The 18,675-nt window shown below is 38.3% G+C and overlaps 1 protein-coding gene across 3 annotated transcripts in view; it reads left to right on the plus strand.

Annotated features, from left to right (window-relative positions):
- The window catches only part of conu (Rho GTPase-activating protein conundrum), a 327,867-nt gene extending 309,719 nt beyond the window's left edge, over positions 1 to 18,148 (plus strand). For all 3 annotated transcript variants that reach the window (XM_083114347.1, XM_083114348.1, XM_083114349.1), the window contains 5 exons: positions 5,403 to 5,652; positions 7,282 to 7,661; positions 11,576 to 11,742; positions 14,803 to 14,987; positions 16,549 to 18,148. In XM_083114347.1, coding sequence (XP_082970473.1) covers positions 5,403 to 5,652; positions 7,282 to 7,661; positions 11,576 to 11,742; positions 14,803 to 14,987; positions 16,549 to 16,661 — 1,095 coding nt within the window. In that variant the 3' untranslated portion in view covers positions 16,662 to 18,148. The remainder of the gene's footprint in view (positions 1 to 5,402; positions 5,653 to 7,281; positions 7,662 to 11,575; positions 11,743 to 14,802; positions 14,988 to 16,548) is intronic.
- The last annotated feature ends 527 nt before the right edge of the window (positions 18,149 to 18,675 follow it).

Consider the following 18,675-nt stretch of genomic DNA (forward strand, 5'->3'; position numbering starts at 1 on the left):
CCATTTCTCTCGGCTTTCTGGATGGTTTGGATACGAAAATAGTTGTCACTGTTGACTCATTGTCGTAATTGCCTTTACAATATGGCGCACAACTACGAAATGGCATGATACCATCAAAAGATTACTTCTTGTACCACAAACAAGAAAAAAAAAACCCACTAAAACACTAAATGTAAGGCGAATGCACATCCACCTGTAAAAGCACACGTTCACAGTACACAGCTCGAAGCTCAACTAAAAGTATCATTTTTGCAGGGTGTGGAGAATTTTCACCCTCCTTTCCTTGACCCCCAAGGGTCTGCCTGTCCCTATGTCACGAGGGGGAGGTTGACCGAAATGGCCTTGAGTTTCAGGGGGTGATGCCCAGACCCAGTAAATCGAAAATATTAATAGATCGTGACCGTCGATGCTTGAAACTTGTGGTGAAGTCAAACCGGAAGGCGTCGTTACAGATGGTGACAGAGGAGTTTCGATCGGCTTCCAGTAGTGCTGCAAGTGATCGTACTGTCTGCCGGGAGATCGTTGCACTTGGTTTTCATGGTCAGGCAGCAGTTCACAAGCCGCATATCACAGCCCTCAATGCGACCCGTCGGTTACAGTGGTGCAAGGAACGCCACCATTGGACTCTCGAACAATGGAAATCCGTTCTATGGAGTGATGAATCGCACTACCAGATGTGGCGGTCTGATGGACGTGTGTCGGTGTGGCGTATGCCCGGTGAACGCTGTTTACAGGACTATAACGTACCCACAGTGAAATTCGGCGGAGGTGGCATCATGGTGTGATCCTGGATTTCGTGGTATGGTCTTGGTTCTCTTGTTTTAGTTTGGTGGAACATGAATGCCGATGCTTACCAAAAAGTTCTGGACAATTCTGCGCTACCGACATGGTGGGAACAATTTGGTATTGGCCCATACCTGTTTCAGCACGACAATGCTCCATGTCATACGGCAGGCATTATGAACACGTGGTTCGAGGACATGGGTGTGCAAAAACTTGATTGGCCAGCCCAAAGTCCAGATATCAACCTCACTGAACACCTTTGGGACGAGTTGGAGCGTCGCTTGAGAGCCAGGCCATGCTGCCCAAAAAACACCACTGAGCTGTTTGCCGCTTTGCAGGAGGCATGGGGCAAGATTCCCGTCGACACGTATCGCAAATTGGTGGAAAGTCTTCCTCGAAGGGTTGCGGACGTCATTGCGGTGAAAGGTGGCCCTACACGATACTGATATGGTGCTGCAACCAGATTAACGTACTGGTATGTGGTGTCCGGTGACGAATGGCAACATAGTGTATATGTGCCAGTTATTTGGAATACAGATTCATGTGATTTTACAGTATTTATATGCCTTAATGATTACATTCAACCATGGTTTTGTCAATGATACTAATATAATATAAGAAAATATTAAAAAGGCAACAAAATTTGGTTTTCTAATCTATGAAAAAACTGGATTAAAAAATTGTTTAAAAACTATTCTGTATTCGGGTTTGTCCAGAATTTTTAATCTGGGGGATGTGAGTTCATATTTAGAGGGGTGTAAGTACAGATTTAGAGGGTGTGTTGAGAAAATTTTTGGGGGTGTTAGGGAATATTGGGGGTACGGATAAATAACTGAACTGTTGACTTGTAAGTAAAAATTGGAAGGTATACATAAGAAAAACATATTACAGAGATGTTGTAGTCAGTTTGGAATGCAGACCTTATAAATTCCAATACCTGTCAATTCAGGTCCGGCTGGCTGTGGCGACTCGTGGCTTTTTTGAAGTGTAGGAAGAAGTTTTGGTAAACTGAGGAAGGTTTGAAAAATGCATTCGATTACAGTCACACAAATCACTCGTATTATCCATTGCATTTAGAATGTTACCTGCAGGCCCACGTAGAAGGTAGGGCAAGGGCCCCTGCCCCCTTGAACTGTGAATTTTTTTAATGTGAACCTATAAAAAACAACGAAAATACATGATGATATTTCAGATTTTGCAAGAATTTCCATTTTGTCCCCTCTTCCTGTTGTGTGGATTGAGGATAATAAAAAGTACTGCTTAAACTCTGAAATTATGATAAATGCTTCTAAATTGTGCTAGGATTTATTATTAATTACTTATTTTCAGATAACTACAGTTTTAAGTTCAATTATGCATATATTTTTCGAGTTTTGAACTTGCATTACTTATTATTCACTACACAAAATTGTGTAGAATTGCTCAACAAACGAGATTGGTTCATCATATAACTTGAAACGGTTTGAGAAAATGGTTTGTTTACTGCCAACCTTCTATAGATTTACTGCCGTAAAATCTCCTCAGGAACAAAATCGACAGGATAAAGAAAAGATAGAGGATGATGGATCGTCGTATGGTTGTAAAAAAAGTGTGTCGCTGTGTGCGCATACTCCCTATTATTTGAAAACAAGTCCGCTGGTGAATTATAAATAAGATTTGAATGTAATATTCTTTCAATTTCCTGAAAACCTATTCCTTTGAATTAAATTTCCGTCTCCCAGGCACTCGCGTTTGCAGATTATACTAGATTTGACTCAGTAGCGAAGCGTAGTCTTACGAAGGAGGCAAGCGATGTTTCAGTGCAACAAAACAAGTAGTACAATGGCATGCCGAAAGGGGGGGGGGGGTCGAGGTTTATAGCCTCATTGGCCCGTTAGCTGGATTTGACAAAATATCATAATGAAGTGGCTGTACTAAAAATAAACCACATGATCCGCAAACGTCACATTTACTTTCAAAATTCCAGGTAACGTTATTCATATGGTAGTAAACGGCTTGCATATGCGAACTTTCCGCATACGACTAAAAGTGTACGGGATTTCTTATTTATTTATTAGTACCCACTTTAAACTGTAGGTCCTGTCCCGATTACCCTTGTTGTGCATAAAGTGGACTTAAAAAACGAACTCAACAACAACAATAAAACTTAAAAACATGTTCTTGTGTTCACAATGTGTACAATGTATATGACTTACTTCTGTGCTGTGTACAAATTTCAGTAGATAGTTCTTTTTCAGATAGCTTTATTTTCACCCCAAGTTTTATTTAAAAGCCGTCAATTTATTGAATGTAGTTGTAAAATTTGAGAAACAGCTCACTTGAATTACTGTGTAAATAATTTGGCAGTTGCAAACACTGGTAGTGGTCCAACAATTCTGACGTAATTTGAGCTGGACCGAGCTGGACGCAGGGTCTAGACCAAGGTCCGTCGAATCTTTCTCCTCCCTGGGGAAACTCTTCACGGGGGGTGCACATTCCGCTTCCTGGAAACACAAACACTCGCCCTTTGCCATCTCGCCCCAACTCCCAGTGTCAATTTTTTACGCGTTTTACATTTTGCGAAATCTAAAATAATTTGTAATATAATATGATATATATGGAATTTAGAACTTAATAATAGTGATAATAACTTATTTTAGCTATTTTATGACTAGGAATCATTATTATATTCGCGATCTTGTTTACGTGTTCATGAAGACAAATATTCGTTACTAGTTTTTGCTGGCAATGTATCCACAGATGTATCCTTCTGCTTTCGGTTGAACTCGGCTATTTTCGGGAATCACGCAAGCTCAGGAAGCAGAGCTTTTTGTAGGAGCATTGTGAACGGGTTTCCACCCCAATTTCACGCTTCGCCATGTGACTCCTTCGGGTGCGTTATTCTCCCGAAGAGCGACCGCAAGCATTGAGCCTGGTGCTTGCTACAGAGCTGCGGACGGAGTTTGCGGCCGTAATTTTTCGCGAAATCGAGTGCGATGGAAACTAAATAAGGCTAAAACTTTAAGTACATTAAATTATATTCGAATAACGCAAGCAGTGCTTGCATTGCTTGTACTATATCTTCGCCTCTGATTTGACTATTATGCCAAAAGCAGGATGCTACGGGTCAACAAAGATCAAACGGTGCTACGATTAGTACCATTTTGATGGGGTTGGCACCACTGATGTAGGAACTCCTCGATGATTCCTCGCTGGATGCTTTAAAACCGCAACCTTCCCCCCTGCCTCTTTTCCACTCCTCACCCATTTGTAGTGATACCAGAGAGGTTCCTCAGGCGGGGCAACAAAGCGTGTGTGTCCATCAACTTTGGCTGCGGCTGGAAGGAGCGCCACCAGTCAACTCTTGACAGTAGCTAACCTAGTCAATTGTACGTACATTGAGCTCATAATTTTATTATGCGCATTATTATTAAACTCTTAAAAAGTAGAGAAATGGAAGCAAGTATATATGAACTGTAGGAAGTTCCTCACTTCCTACATGGAGAATTGCCCCTGCTGGCTGGTACCTTTTCACCAGATGAGGCTAGTAATGGAATTTGTAAGGTCTGCGTTCCAAACCGTCGAGAACATTCCATCTCTGTAATATGTGAAACTAGTACTCACTTTATCCACGAAACTGTTTTTTCTTTGTTCTAGGAAGCTTTGTCACCCCACAAAGGAGCTTTTGGGCTCACCCAGCCTCAATTACATGGTTACCAGGGGTTAACCCTAGAGGTATAAGCCAGGCCCGTAGCTAGAACTGATCTCCGGGGGGGGGCTTTGTAAACCAAGTCCAATTTTCAAAAGTTTAAGAGTATTAAATGAAGGTAAATTGAATTGACTTTATTGCTGGGCGAGTTTCAGCTGTTGCTGGTTGACCACCCAATCCCAAAAAGTACAGATTAAAATAAATACTACATTTTTCTATATATTTTAAAACATCGATTTTTGAAGTGTTGACTGCTACTGAAATAATCCCTTACTGCACACACTATACTACTTTTGATGAAACAGATATTTATATCACATAAGAAAAAATTGCACAATATTCAATCGTAATGCCTACAGTACATTCCACTCCCGGCTGAAGCAATGAAACTCCCCTTCGTTCCAAAAACATGGGAGCTGTTGACATCTGACGCAGATGCGGAGGGAATTTGCATGATGACTTTAAAGATTGCAACAGGGACACCGAAGATACAGATTCCTCTCAAAGAACTTTCTAGAGTCTAGAAAAGAGAATCTTCTAAATACTTGCCGCTACTTCTTACAAATAAGATGAAGAAATGTGTTAGCTGTTGTTCACATTCTGTGAATTTATCCTTCACCAAAGTTGTGAGCAAAATAATATCTGCTGTCTACATTTTCACTCTTCACTGCAAACAAATTACAGAAAATAGATTTACCTTGGCTCAGCTCCCCTGTCCCCTGCCTGGCTATGGGCCTGGGTAAAGCTTGTTGGAATATAGTGCTTCCAACATGACTGAAATCGATAGAATGTTTGGGGCCCTGCCCCCATATCTCCCCCTATTTGGCATGGTGCAAAGTGCTCGGGGAATTTTACTACCTTCACCTTACCTTAAAATAATAATTTACATGGAGATACCCACAGTCCCTCATGTAGATGTGTTCCATTGCAGTTTCTGAGCTACTTGGATCGCAACGGGGTCCAAGAAGAAGGGATTCTGAGGGTACCTGGGCAGAAGCTGAAGATCGAAAGTCTGAAGGCTGAAATAGAAGCGGAGTTCTACAGGAGGCCTGAGCTGGTGGATCATGCGTTGCAGAACTGCTCCTGCCACGACCTGGCTGCTGTGCTCAAGACTTTCCTCCGGGATCTTCCACAGCCCCTGCTCACGGCAGAATACGTTGGGATGTTCTACCAGTGTCATGGTAAGAAGTGTTGTCTGAATTATGGCTGTTGCATTAGAAATGTAAAATTGCAAATGTTTTCGTTGCTTTTTCTTGTTTTGATAAAAAATACAGGGTGTCCAAATTGGAATGCCCTAATTTCAAATTTTTATAATGAATATATGACACCATTTTGTTTTGTATGCCAGGTGATGGATGGTAGCATAACTGTTAAACTGCATAACTGATTGATTTGCTTTATTTTACATTGCTTTTTGTACCACTTTTGGCTAATGGTATGATGAAATTGATGAATGGACACTCACAAACACCCATGCCCAGGCCGGGATTCGAACCTGGAACACCTGACGTCCTAGCATGATGTGTTAACTACTCGGCCATGGGGGCCGGCGAAACTGCGTAACTGTAACACTACAACTATGCCTTAACATCTTACCAGAATTCTTGTAAAAAAGTATTCATAGGTTGAGATAATGTTAAAATATATGTTATTTAATTAATATATCAATTTTACTACAATATGTTGGTGTAATTTTAATTAAAATTGTGTATTTTACATAAGGGCAAAGACATTTAGGCTCAGTGGAAATGTTTTGCAGAGTCTATGAAATATCTAGATCGCAGACATTGTGATATCAATATGACTGGTGTCATCCGACATAGTTATTATTGTGTATAAATATATATTGTGAGACTTATGAAAAACTAAATATGCTGACCAAGGCAGTAATTTATTTTATAAAAACATAAACTTAACGTAACGTTTCAACCTTCTAGCAAGGTCTTCTTCAGACTCTGTATCAAGTACAAAAGTAACAAGATACAAAAACAGGGCATTATATATACACAAACATTACTCCCTCCAGACTATTAGAAAGTTGTTCTGGAACTTTCTAGCAGGTGGCTTTCCCTTGTCAACTATACTTTCACCTAAAAGGCTAAACATATTTACTTCCATATAGAATCTGGTTTCACTTCTTATCTCAAGCTCTTTTTCCTTCATTTTTCTTGCTTCTCCTCTCCTCTTTCTCTCTTGTCCTTTCCACTCTTTCTAACACCTTCTTCCATTCTTTGTTTATCATAAGTCCCCTATTCCAGTTCATTGTGTCTTCTTCACCTTTCTTCTCTATTGCCTTGGACTCCTTCCATTTTCTCACTAGCATTCTCTTCTCCCTTCCTATCTGCTTAGCCTCATCCTCATAAAGGAAAAAGAGCATGAGATAAGAAGTGCAACCACATTCTATATGGAAGTAAATATGTTTAGCCTTCTAGGTGAAAGTATAGTTGACAAGGGAAAGCCACCTGCTAGAAAGTTCCAGAACAACTTTCTAAAAGTCTGGAGGGAGTAATGTTTGTGTATACAAAATGCCCTGTTTTTGTATCTTGTTACATTTGTACTTGGTGCAGAGTCTGAAGAAGACCTTGCTAGAAGGTTGAAACGTTACGTTTAGTTTATGTTTTTATAAAATAAATTACTGCCTTGGTCAGCATATTTAGTTTTTCATAATCATGGAAACAAGGCTTAATGGTGTTATAATTGTGAGACTTAAATGTAACCTCAGCTGATCATTGACAATTCATAGTAATGATAACATTTATTTTGTCTGTCTGATGACATTATTGTGAACTTTATATTTTGTTTGTTTCCAGTGATCCCTGATGTAGAAATCAAAATCCGTGCATTGAACCTGCTTGTGCTTCTCCTGCCGGCAGAACACAGGAACACTTTGCGAGCCCTTGTCACGTTCCTTGCAAGAGTCGTTGAACATGAACAATTGAACAAGATGTCATTGCATAACGTGGCAATGATCATGGCTCCCAACTTGTTCCCTCCACGATGCGTTCGCTTCGGAGACAAGGACAGCATCGCAAGCCAAGTGAGCTTCGCAGCGGACACTTGCAGCCTCACGAAGATGCTGATTCAGTACCGAGAGGTCCTGTGGGCTGTACCTGATGAACTAGTCTTCCAGATTCGGCAACAAAATGAGGAAGAGCGGGTGAAGAGAGTGCAGAAGGAGAATAGCAAACCAGTGAGTTTCATATCTTATTTTTGGATATGACAAATAATAATTTGGTAATTATGTGATATCGCCCGAACACCTCTCACTCGTTTATTTCGTTAATTTTAACATTGATACTTACCTATTCTGCATTGCGGAAGATTCTTTAAGGTGAGGTTATGCCTTTTTCCATAAAATAGTGTAAAATTTTCATATTAAGAGTCATTATTTGTCTTCCTTGTTCCGCTTGGGTAACAGACAATATGGCGTGCACTCGTCATGGATCATCGTGCGTTGTGCTTGTGTTTTGTCGATTCAGAGTGGGTATGCAGTGTTTCAACCTTCTTCACCGAAAAATACCTACTTTCGTGTTCATTATGTCATCACAAACCATTGATGGATAGTCCCAAAAACCATTCACGATAGCCTCACGAACCATTGACGGATAGCCCCAAAAACCATTCATGATAGCCCCACAAACCATTGACGGATAGCCCCAAAAACCATTGACAGGTAGCCCCAAAAACCATTCATGATAGCCCCAAAAACCATTGACAATAGCCCCATGGACCATTTCCGGCAAGGTTAAGTTAGATTGGGTTATGTTAGGTAAGCATAGTTTAAAAAATAAAGAAAAAAATTCTCGTAAGAAAAAGGCAATGTGGGGCGTTACCCCCACACCTCCTATACGCCTTCATGCCGTGCTGCTAAGCACAGGGGAACACTTTACTTTTTTTTTTTTTACTTAAAAGGCAATTTTGGAAACGCTAGTGAGACCGCGTGACTTTCGACGCTCGTGCCATCTGCAGGTACATAATGGAAACAACGGCATAATGTTGTCAGAAAATGCAAGTTCGTTACATAAAAAGTGATTATTTCTTGTTCCGCAGCATTCTATGGTGAAGTTTTCAGTTTCTGTGAAAGAAAATAGCTCGAAGAACTTTGAAAATGCTACAGAAACTGATTTCAGTAAGGAGTTCCTCCTGAAATTTGAAGAAATCCGTTCAGGCGATATCGCATATTTACCAATAATTTTAGTTAGTACTGAATATCATAATCAGAATATTTAAATCTCAATGGGTTCCATACAATCACTCCAGCTCATATTTACAAACAGAACTTCTCCAATTTTTATATGTAATGTGTACATTGCAGTGAATTGGGCAATTTTGAAAACTCATTAAAACTCAGTTGCAACATTATCAAATGACCATAGAAGCATGCATATTTCGTTTTTGACGAAAATACGAAATGTGAAGTAACATATTGCAATGTTAATTTTTCATGCTTCTGAAAGGTGTGATGTGCATTTTCCTACCCTGTTTTGTCACAAAATGATGCGAAATGAACTGCAAAATGCGAAATATACTCTTAAACATGAAATTTAGAGTTTATTTATGGACACAGTACTTTCTCAAGTGTGAATTATCCTGTGAGTTATGCAATTCATGGAAAATTGATTAATTCAGCTGTAAATATTTGAGAAACAAAAATGGACCCCTTTGTACAGGAATAAACTTAATATTCTGGTAACAACATAAATGTGTTGTTAGAAAGGATATGTTTATTTTATGTAATAAGTGCTGTTTTCAAATCAAATTTAGGATTAAATTCACAATTTTAAAACCAAAGTGTCATTTTATATACCGCTTTTGATCTAAATTTTCACCGCTATAACACTGAAATTTTATTTTATTTACCCCTTTTGAAACGTTAATTGCCTGTGTTTTGTACCAAAATTTTGCTTTTTTAATTATCGAAAATATGTGCCTCTACAAATGATGTATTTTACCTTTATGGGGAAGTATATACAATAGCATTTGATGGTCCAGAACAAAACTCAGTTTGCAAAATATGGTGTCAGAAAGATGGCTTCCATTTTGCTGTAGCCATATCATACACCTGCTATGGATGTTACTCAATGCTTTCTGAAGTATGTTCACAAGAATTCCAACCTCTTCTGTCTGAAGTTTCATCGCTTGCAGTGACAGCCTACAGTTTCCACGTTTTAACGGATATCGCTGTGTGCAGTGTTGCCACTTTCCGCACTCATCTTTGCTCCGCTGAATAAAAATCTGCATAAAATCAGTTTCTCAAAGTGAATTGACAACGATAATGGATTTTAAAAACAGATTCAAAGAGCTTTCAAACAAGACCAGTATTGTATTTGTAAGACTACCCAATACTAAGAAAAAGTTGTTTCGCAAAGTTAATGATAACGGTTTTTTGACAAATTTTAAAAATCTGAAAATTAAGATTTATGTTTAAAACCTTTCTGCCTGCACCATACCAAAATTTCATCACGATCGGACAACCCATTTCTTATTTAGAGAATTTCAAAAAGAGCGATTGTTTGCAAAACTCAAAAAAACCGGCCCTTTTTACGTTCTCAGAACGCTAAAAAAATATAACGAATACTCACATGGTGGCTCAGTCGGTAACGCGTCTGACTACCATGCTAAGGGTCCCGGGTTCGATCCCCGGCCGTTTCAAATCCGGGAACTTTTCTAACGATGGAAGCGGCCCCGGCGCCCACCCAGCATCGAATAACATGGGTACCTGGGGGAAACCCTGGGGGGTAAAGGCAGTCAGGGGCATGATGCTGATTACATCACCCCCACTCATGACCGGATCAACACCCCCTATACGCCTTCATGGCATGGTGCTATGCACAGGGGAGCACTTTACTTTTACTTTACTCACAAATAAATTTGGTTAACATAGATTAACGCAGAATTGAATATGCTAAATTTTGATGTAACTCGTATTTTTATATCTTACTGGTCAATTTTTAATTAGAGTCCAAACTCTAGTATCTATAATTTTTAATCTGATAGTAGATACAGGTATCAGCTTTCCTCCCCTACACTGTAAAGGGTGGAATAACAGTGTTGCCAAATTGCCCAATTCACTGGCAGATCCTGTAATTCAGCGTAAGCTTCACGAGACCTACAGTGGATAATTTTCACCATATTTATATAAGGTTGGATACACTGATGCAATCAAAACTATCTCACTTCTTCATTCTCAGTGATTTATATACTTATGAAATAATTACTAAGTAAAGTATTATGTTGTAAATGTATGCATACTTTGTATAATGGGTTCATAGATAATGTATACAACTAATAAATATATTTATAAATAGTTCATTGTGCTGGGTTTTCCCTATGTTTCCATTTGCTCTGATCACATGGAGGCGCTGTTTATGGAAAATAAGCACTTGTAATAAAGAATGTGCTGTTTGTGATGATAAACAATTAACAAAATACATTTCCAACACATGGTGTAAGAGAGTATTTTGTTCATCAAAATATACAGGGTGTATCAGGAGTGATAGTACAAACTGAAACTGAAAACTACACAATAGTGGAAGCACAAAAAGTCTTGAGATAATTGCAGATGTATGGTTACGATCCTCGACTGACTTGTTTGGACACATCATATGCTTGTCACTTTACTGATGTGCCTGTTATGCCTTCCGTCCTGTATAGGACATGTGGTTTGTTTACAACGTCCCCTTTCATCAGTGTTCAGTTTTAAACAAGAAAACCTCGGAGAGTGCAAGGAGACAAGTATATAATGTGTAGAAATAATGTAAGGCAGTGGCGGGTCGTAACCATACGTTCTCAATTATCTCACAAACAGTTTGTTTGCAACCCCGTATTTACTGAGACTTTTGTGTACTTTTCACCATTTCAGTTTGAGCTACCACTTCTGATACACCCTATATAGCATTACTGTAACACTAAGAAATGGAATTTTTACTTTTGTAATAAATTAAAGTTCTCCGTGTCTTTGATATCAATTGTAATATCTAAGTCTTCTCCTTTCACCGTATGCATCATAAACCACATTTAATATATTTTTGCTATACAGACTTGAAAGGCAGAAAAGAGAAAATGACAATCAATTTTAATTTTCCATATCTGCTTTCCCTGTAGATGATGAAGTTGTTGAACTGGCGTCCCAGGGAACCAATAATTAGGAAGATAGAAAACGAAGTTGACTTCCAGGAAGGGGTCGTCCGCATCGATGCCAAGCAGTTCCGAATGAACGGGTACCCGGTTAGACTTTCAGAGAGTACCACGGCTGGAGATGTTGTTCTGAGGTAAGCTACAAATTCAATGCATTTCAATCACTTCAGAGTTTAAACGATGTATACTCCATGAGGCCTTAAAAAGATCGCTTCGTGGGCTTGCAGCAGATGACAATATGGGGGTGTGCCTGTGAGAACCAATCAGGTCCGTGAATGAGCGAGTCTGGTTGCCACAGCTAGCTTGCTGCACCCTTCTGGAAGGGTGAGTGACCTCTGCCTCTTGTTACCTCCGCCTGTTTGTTCGGCTGAGGAGCAGACGACACGAGAGTATCGGCAATAGTGTGCGAGCGACGTCTGCTGTTAGCCCGCGATGTGCTCTTTCTAAGGCCTCCTGCAGTATAATTATTCTGCCATTTTATTAATAACTCTACTTAAACGCGTGTCCATGAAAATAGAAGGCTGCACAGAATTGCGCTGGTGCCACGTGTGGGAAAAGCAAAGCGAGAGTGGGACAAAAGTCGCTGGTTCCCGTACACTGTGCGGTAACGTCAACCGGGCTGCGTTGCCTAGTTCGAGCATCAGACTGACCTCACTCCGGGGCACTTTTGTGTCATCCCTGACCTTTCGAGCAAATACTGTCAGTTTGTATCACATGGAACACAAAGACCAACTCTAAAATGAGATATTTCATTCTCTTAAACCTCTGAACACAAGGGGTTGTGCTCCGACGTGGCAACAGTACGAACTTCTGCCACCTGCCTGATTTCATGGCCATGTGTTTAGTTGCAGACTTGCCAATTAGAGCAGTATAAAATCGCACAGTTCAATTCTGTCATGTTTGGTAAATGCATGACTGCAGGCCCTCAGTCAAAAACACAGACCTCCCTCAGTCTCTGAAACGCTGGATACTTTCCCCTCCTCGTGCTGCAAAGGTCAAATAGAGTTTTTAATCAGTTTTCACAGAATTAAAGCCTATTGTAAGCTTTCATTGCTTGATTTCCTATCAATATTCCCTTGTTTGCCTGGAATCCAGTATTTGTCCCATATGTTATAAGTCTTACCGTTATATTATCTTACAGTATTTCATATAATCATTTAATACAGAACACTTACAGAATATTATTTTTATATTGTAACCTCAATATGTTTTACTGGTGTTACTTTAATGTAATAGACTGTATCACTAAAACACCTTTAAGCATTGAACTGTAATAGGCTAAGGTATCATTTCATTGTATCAACTCACTATATTATATTATTGTATTTCATTGTATTAGTATATTGTAAGGTGAACACAAATTGACATGTCCGATATCATAGCATGTAATAAAATAAATCTTAATCTAATTTCCAGTGAAGTGAGTATTCAGCACATCATATTTCATATCTTGACTTTGTGGGTCGAAATTTTGTACAAGTATTAATATTCATTTTGCATGATATTTGTTAAACAATTTTTCATTCCTCCTTGGTGGACAGTATATACTGTATTATGTTCTTTCTCGGCCCCTTCAGGCAAATCCTGAGCTAAATGCTTCACCTAAACAACAGATCATGAACCACATCTGGCCTGCCAATAGGTATGCCCCCCTCCCCTCTTGCAAACTGTGGGAAATAGGAAGGTAACATTTTTAGTCAAATCTACATCAAATCCCAATTTATTATTAATAAATTCTCTCCACTAAATTTCTGATATGCCAATGTTCTGTACTCATGACAGAGCATATCACAGTTACAGCTGCAACTTACCCTTCTGTCAAAAAAGTACCAGGAATTTGGTAAGTTGGTAGCACTGTACTTAATTACTATGCCAAACATGAGTTCGATCTGTCAACCAGTTTGTTTACAGCAGCTGGTTGAATCAGTCCACTTCAGTAGTGCATCACGATTTTTACAATGAACGAAATCACCGAACAAAGAGTTTGCCTTAAATTTTGTGTTGCGAACGGAATTTTGTGTGCTGACTCGCTAAAAATGTTAGAAAGGACTTATGGTGAATCAGTTTTATCAAAAACATGGGCTTATGAGTGGTACAAAGCATTCAAGGAGGGCCGAGAGATCGCCGAAGACATGCCTCGTTCTGGACGACCTTCGATCTCTTCAACCAATGAAAACATCGAAAAAGTGAGGAAATTGTGCTCGATAATCGCCATTCCAGCTTAAGAGAGATAGCTAGTGACCTTAACATCTCTCACAAGTCTGTTTGTTCGATTTTGGTGGATATTTTGGGCACGAGACATGTCGCCGCACGGCTTGTTCCAAAAAGAGCTGAATTTTCTTAAAAAAAAAAGTATCGTGAGCAGGTCTGTTTAGACATGCTGGATCGTGCCAATTCTGATCCCACATTCATGGAACGCATCATAACTGGTGACGAGACATGGGTCTACGAGTTTGACATGCAAACAAGTCAACAGTCATCAGAATGGAGGACAAAAGACGAGCCGAAACCGAAAAAACCACGTCAAAGTCGCTCAAAAGTCAAGGTGATGCTGCTCATTGTTTTCTTCGATATTCGTGGTTTGGTGCATCATGAATTCGTTCCAGAGGGACAGACGGTTGGTCAATAAAGAATACTTTTTGGCCGTATTGAAGCTTTTGCGTGAAGAAATCTGTCAGAAACGGCCAGATTTGTGGAAGAACAATTCGTGGATTTTACACGACGATAATGCGCCATCACATACAGCGACAGTTGTGACAGAATTTAAGGCCAAAAACACAATAAATACCATCGATAACCACCATATTCACCAGATCTTTTCCCGTGTGAGTTCTTTATGTTCCCAAAACTAAAATTGCCGTTCTGGGGTACCCGTTTTGACTCGATTGAAGCCATACAGCAAAATTCGTGGAAGGAGCTGAAGGCCATACCGCAAAGTACCTATAAAAAGTGTTTCGAAGACTGGAAAAAATGCTGGCATATGTGTGTTGTATCAAATTGGGCCTACTTTGAAAGCGACAAAAAAATATAATTGATGAATAAATGAAAATTGTGCATTTTATTTAACAATTCCCAGTACTTTTTTGACAGAATATATATCAACTTGTAACCATATAATTAGTTTCATATTTTAGTTTGTTCATTGAATGTTTTCATGGAATGCTTATTTTTACATTGTACAAATATAATTGTAGGATTGTAGAAGAAGCTAACAAGAGGCCAGAATTCACAACGGGATACAACAGTCGGCGTCATGACATCAAGAGTCGAGCATTATCCGAGCTGGCTCCAAACGGGAACTTGAGTTGCATGTTGGCCACTGTCAATCCAGAAATGACTCTACAAACTCACTACCTCTATGAAGTCGGCGGGAACATAGGTAAGGAACCATTGTTCTTGAGCCGTGTACTAAAAATGCAATCAGAAGCATGTAATAATAATTCAGCTTTCCTTGAAATACAAATGAACGTTTGTCATGTCAAGCTTGATTTACGCGAACTTAATTTTTTAAATATCAGATGGAAAAGCATTAAAAATAAATCAAAGTATCAAACAAAAGTAAATTATAGCCCCCAATTAAAAAAAAATAATAATAAAATTAAAACCAAACTTAGCTCGGACGAGGAATTAGCTGTCTCTAATTAAAGTGTTCTGTCTTATTTGTTTTTAATTCATATTGAAGTAAAATTGTTATAATAATAACCCATGGCACAACAGCCCATTGAGGGCCTGGGCCTACCTACCTGTTCGTAAACTCCAGCCAACTGGATTACGCAGATGTTACACGAAACATCATGTTGACGTCACTAGCGATGCTGTCCCACACTGCAGTTTACGAACAGCGTGGATTATGGCATGGTGGATAGTCGTCTGCTTGACTCTTGAGCATGTTAAAGCAGTTCACTTTCTTTGGAAGTTGTATTAGGTGAAAATAGTAGTAAATCTCAACTCTATATAAAGCTCGGCTACATTAATATAAATTAATAGAATCTTTTGACAGTTTTAGAAATTGGCACAAAAAATAACTGAAAAAAATGAATCAACTGTATGCCTACACATCAATAATAATTATTTTGTAGTATTTTATTGGTTGGTGAATTCAGTTTAGTGTACTGTGTATTAACACCAACTAATAACATTGAATTATTGTAAATGAAATTGCTTTAAAAATATTTATTTCATTACATTTACTTTTTTATTGTTTTATACTTTTTTCTCTTCGGATACCAGTTTTTGCATATTTTCCCCATATATACATCTACGGAAAGAATTATAATATAATATTAACTGCACGTTTTCCTTCAACTGTCTTTCTGACTTACGAAGGCTTGAAATAAATGATTGCCGGCCATTGAAAGCTGCTGTGTCGTGCTTTCTGCTAGTTTTCGTCTGCAGTTGACCAACTCAGTCGCATTGCGAACGGCTTACAAATCTTACGAGCCAAGTAAGCCGGACGTCACGGAGCCGGAAGAGGGCAGAGCTAGCCGTACTTGGATTGAGTTTACGAACAGATGTAGCCTGCTTCGTCTGACTTGGCTGGAGTTTACGAACAGCCGTAAAGCCGACCTCACTCCTACCTAATCCTACTCGCTCATTCACCAGAGGTGGGAGATAATCCAACTGGTTACAGGGTGACATGTGGTCAGCACGACGAACCCCCAGTTGTTGTAGGTTTTCATGACCGGATTATGCTCCTCGTTCATAGCTCCCCAATTTCCTAACGATGGTGGGTGGCTACCGGTCCTATGCACAGGCCGAAATCTCAGGAAAAAAGTTGTTTCACTTCCCCCAGGAGACCTAAACCTGCACGCGTCCCGTAACCAGAGCCCAAATGATGAAACCTTAGACCGCACGGCCACAGTGAGGGACAAAATTGTTATAATACTTTCGTAAATTCTTATGATGTTTCAGTAATATGAATTAATTGTCTTTTTTTACAGCTCAACGCCAAGTAGAACACAATGCAATTCTGTTGGCTGTGTACAAAGAGAATCCAAATGCCAAGTGGAGGATAGTTTGCCACCACAGGAACGGAAACTGTGGCGTGGGGTAATTTGTGACTGGAGAAAGTGTTTGAAAAATGCTGTCACTTGTGGGAACAAGACAAGATGATGAACCAAAGATGACAATGGCAAGAAAGGATCATGTAGAAAGTTGAAAGTAAACAACTTTATGAAACTGTACACTGCTTCTTGTCATGCTGAAGAAACAACGATCTAACACATGATGCCCATACATGCAGTCAGCACATAAAAGTCATAATGTTCAAGTATCTTGACTTTCGAAAAGAAGTTGAACTAGTGTTTAATGGCAATTGTTGAGTTGAACATACACAAATATAATAGTCTGGAAACGAAATATCAGTTTTCTCTAAGAAAAATAATGATTTCAAAAGCCATAAATTTAAATGTTAACATTTAAACTCATTTTTGACAAATCATGGACACACTTTGTCTTACTAAACTGTTGGTATTCCTGTTAAGATGAAATAACACCTACTTTTTATCAGTTTAATTTGTTCACATTTTGTTACTTTACACCGTACACCTTTATTTTGCAAAATAATTTATCTTATTTTTAATTTTCTAAAGCCACCACAATTTGTTTTTCTTGTATATCTGTTTATACATACAGAAGAAATTGTAAATGTGAAACAGTTAATGCGAAATTAAGTAACCTTATAAATACCAATTAATATTACAACAACCACAAAAATTTGAAGAAAAACTTGGTAATACCAAAATCAGTTTTATTTTGACATGTATTTGTAGCTTGCACTCATTTTTTTGTGGTATGATTTGTAGATTGTATTGTCTTGTTATACCTCTTTGACAATTAACCATATGCCATAATGTTATTGCACTAAGAAGTGTGAACATTTTTCATTAAAACCGATTTTATGGAAAATGGGAATGACCATCAAATTAAAAAGAAAGTCACATTAAAGCATATTTATACTGTAAAATGAAAAATAATTATTAATCTTCTTATGCTCAATGTTGTATGTAGTTTAGTTTTACATTTACTTAATGCAGATTGTCAATTAGTAATTTGTATATATTGAAATCATACGTGTGAATATTTCATTTCATTTTATGCTTAAGTAATCATATATGTATGTGCATACTGATGCATGTGAATAAGTGTGTGCATGGAGCTGTATGGATGGATGAGTGTACCAACTGTTGTACAGAAAATTGTGTTTGATTTGTTCATTAAGCCTAAAAAAAGTGCTAGTAGTGTGTGCTTTTGTAAGCTTTGAAAGTAAGAATGTAAGTACTTCAATTTTAATTTCTTCTTTATTTAATTTGCGTATGCTAAACATCAAAGTTTCATAGAGCATTTGATTAACAAAGTGCAATATTTTCTTACATTAAATTTGTATTGTGTTTTATGTGATTTGTTCTATATTAAAGCACATTTTTTTTTGCATGCAAGAAATTATTATAAGGAATAAAAGTATGTTTGAAAAATTCAAAGGTAATCCATATTTTGGCATGAATATAACATCAATTTATATCACTATAAATAAACTAGTCTTTAAAATTTATTATTGTTTTGCTTGATGATTCCTGATTATCTGTTGTAATATTCTGATGTAACATAATAACATAAGAATATAATCCTAGTGTCAATCAATTATTTATTGACTTTAAAAAGCACACGATTCTGTTAAAAGGAGAAAAATTGTATATTAGTCGAGTTTGGAAACAAAAAACCTTGTTTATTCAATAAGTGTATTTAGTACACCACAATTCATTGCATGAAATCACACCCGCAACCTTATTTCAGGCAAGCAGATCAGATCCTGTGTTGTAAACATGTCGGGCAAAAGTTTTACATGTGGTCTTGGCTGAAGTGATTCAATGCATCATTCTTGTGATCATATGAGAAATGTGTACATGTAAAATATTGCAATTTTTTTGCTGTAAAAAAGGCTTCTCATACTTTTTCCTTAACACCTGTGAATCTGTTTGCCTGACTTCATGCTGGTTTTTTTTCCCCCAAACTGTATTGCAAGATGACATCAAGTTGAAGATCATCCATTCAAAACTCATGATCTTTTA

This window comes from Lepisma saccharinum, chromosome 29, assembly GCF_977018435.1.
Source record: "Lepisma saccharinum chromosome 29, izLepSacc3.1, whole genome shotgun sequence".
Taxonomy (NCBI): domain Eukaryota; kingdom Metazoa; phylum Arthropoda; class Insecta; order Zygentoma; family Lepismatidae; genus Lepisma; species Lepisma saccharinum.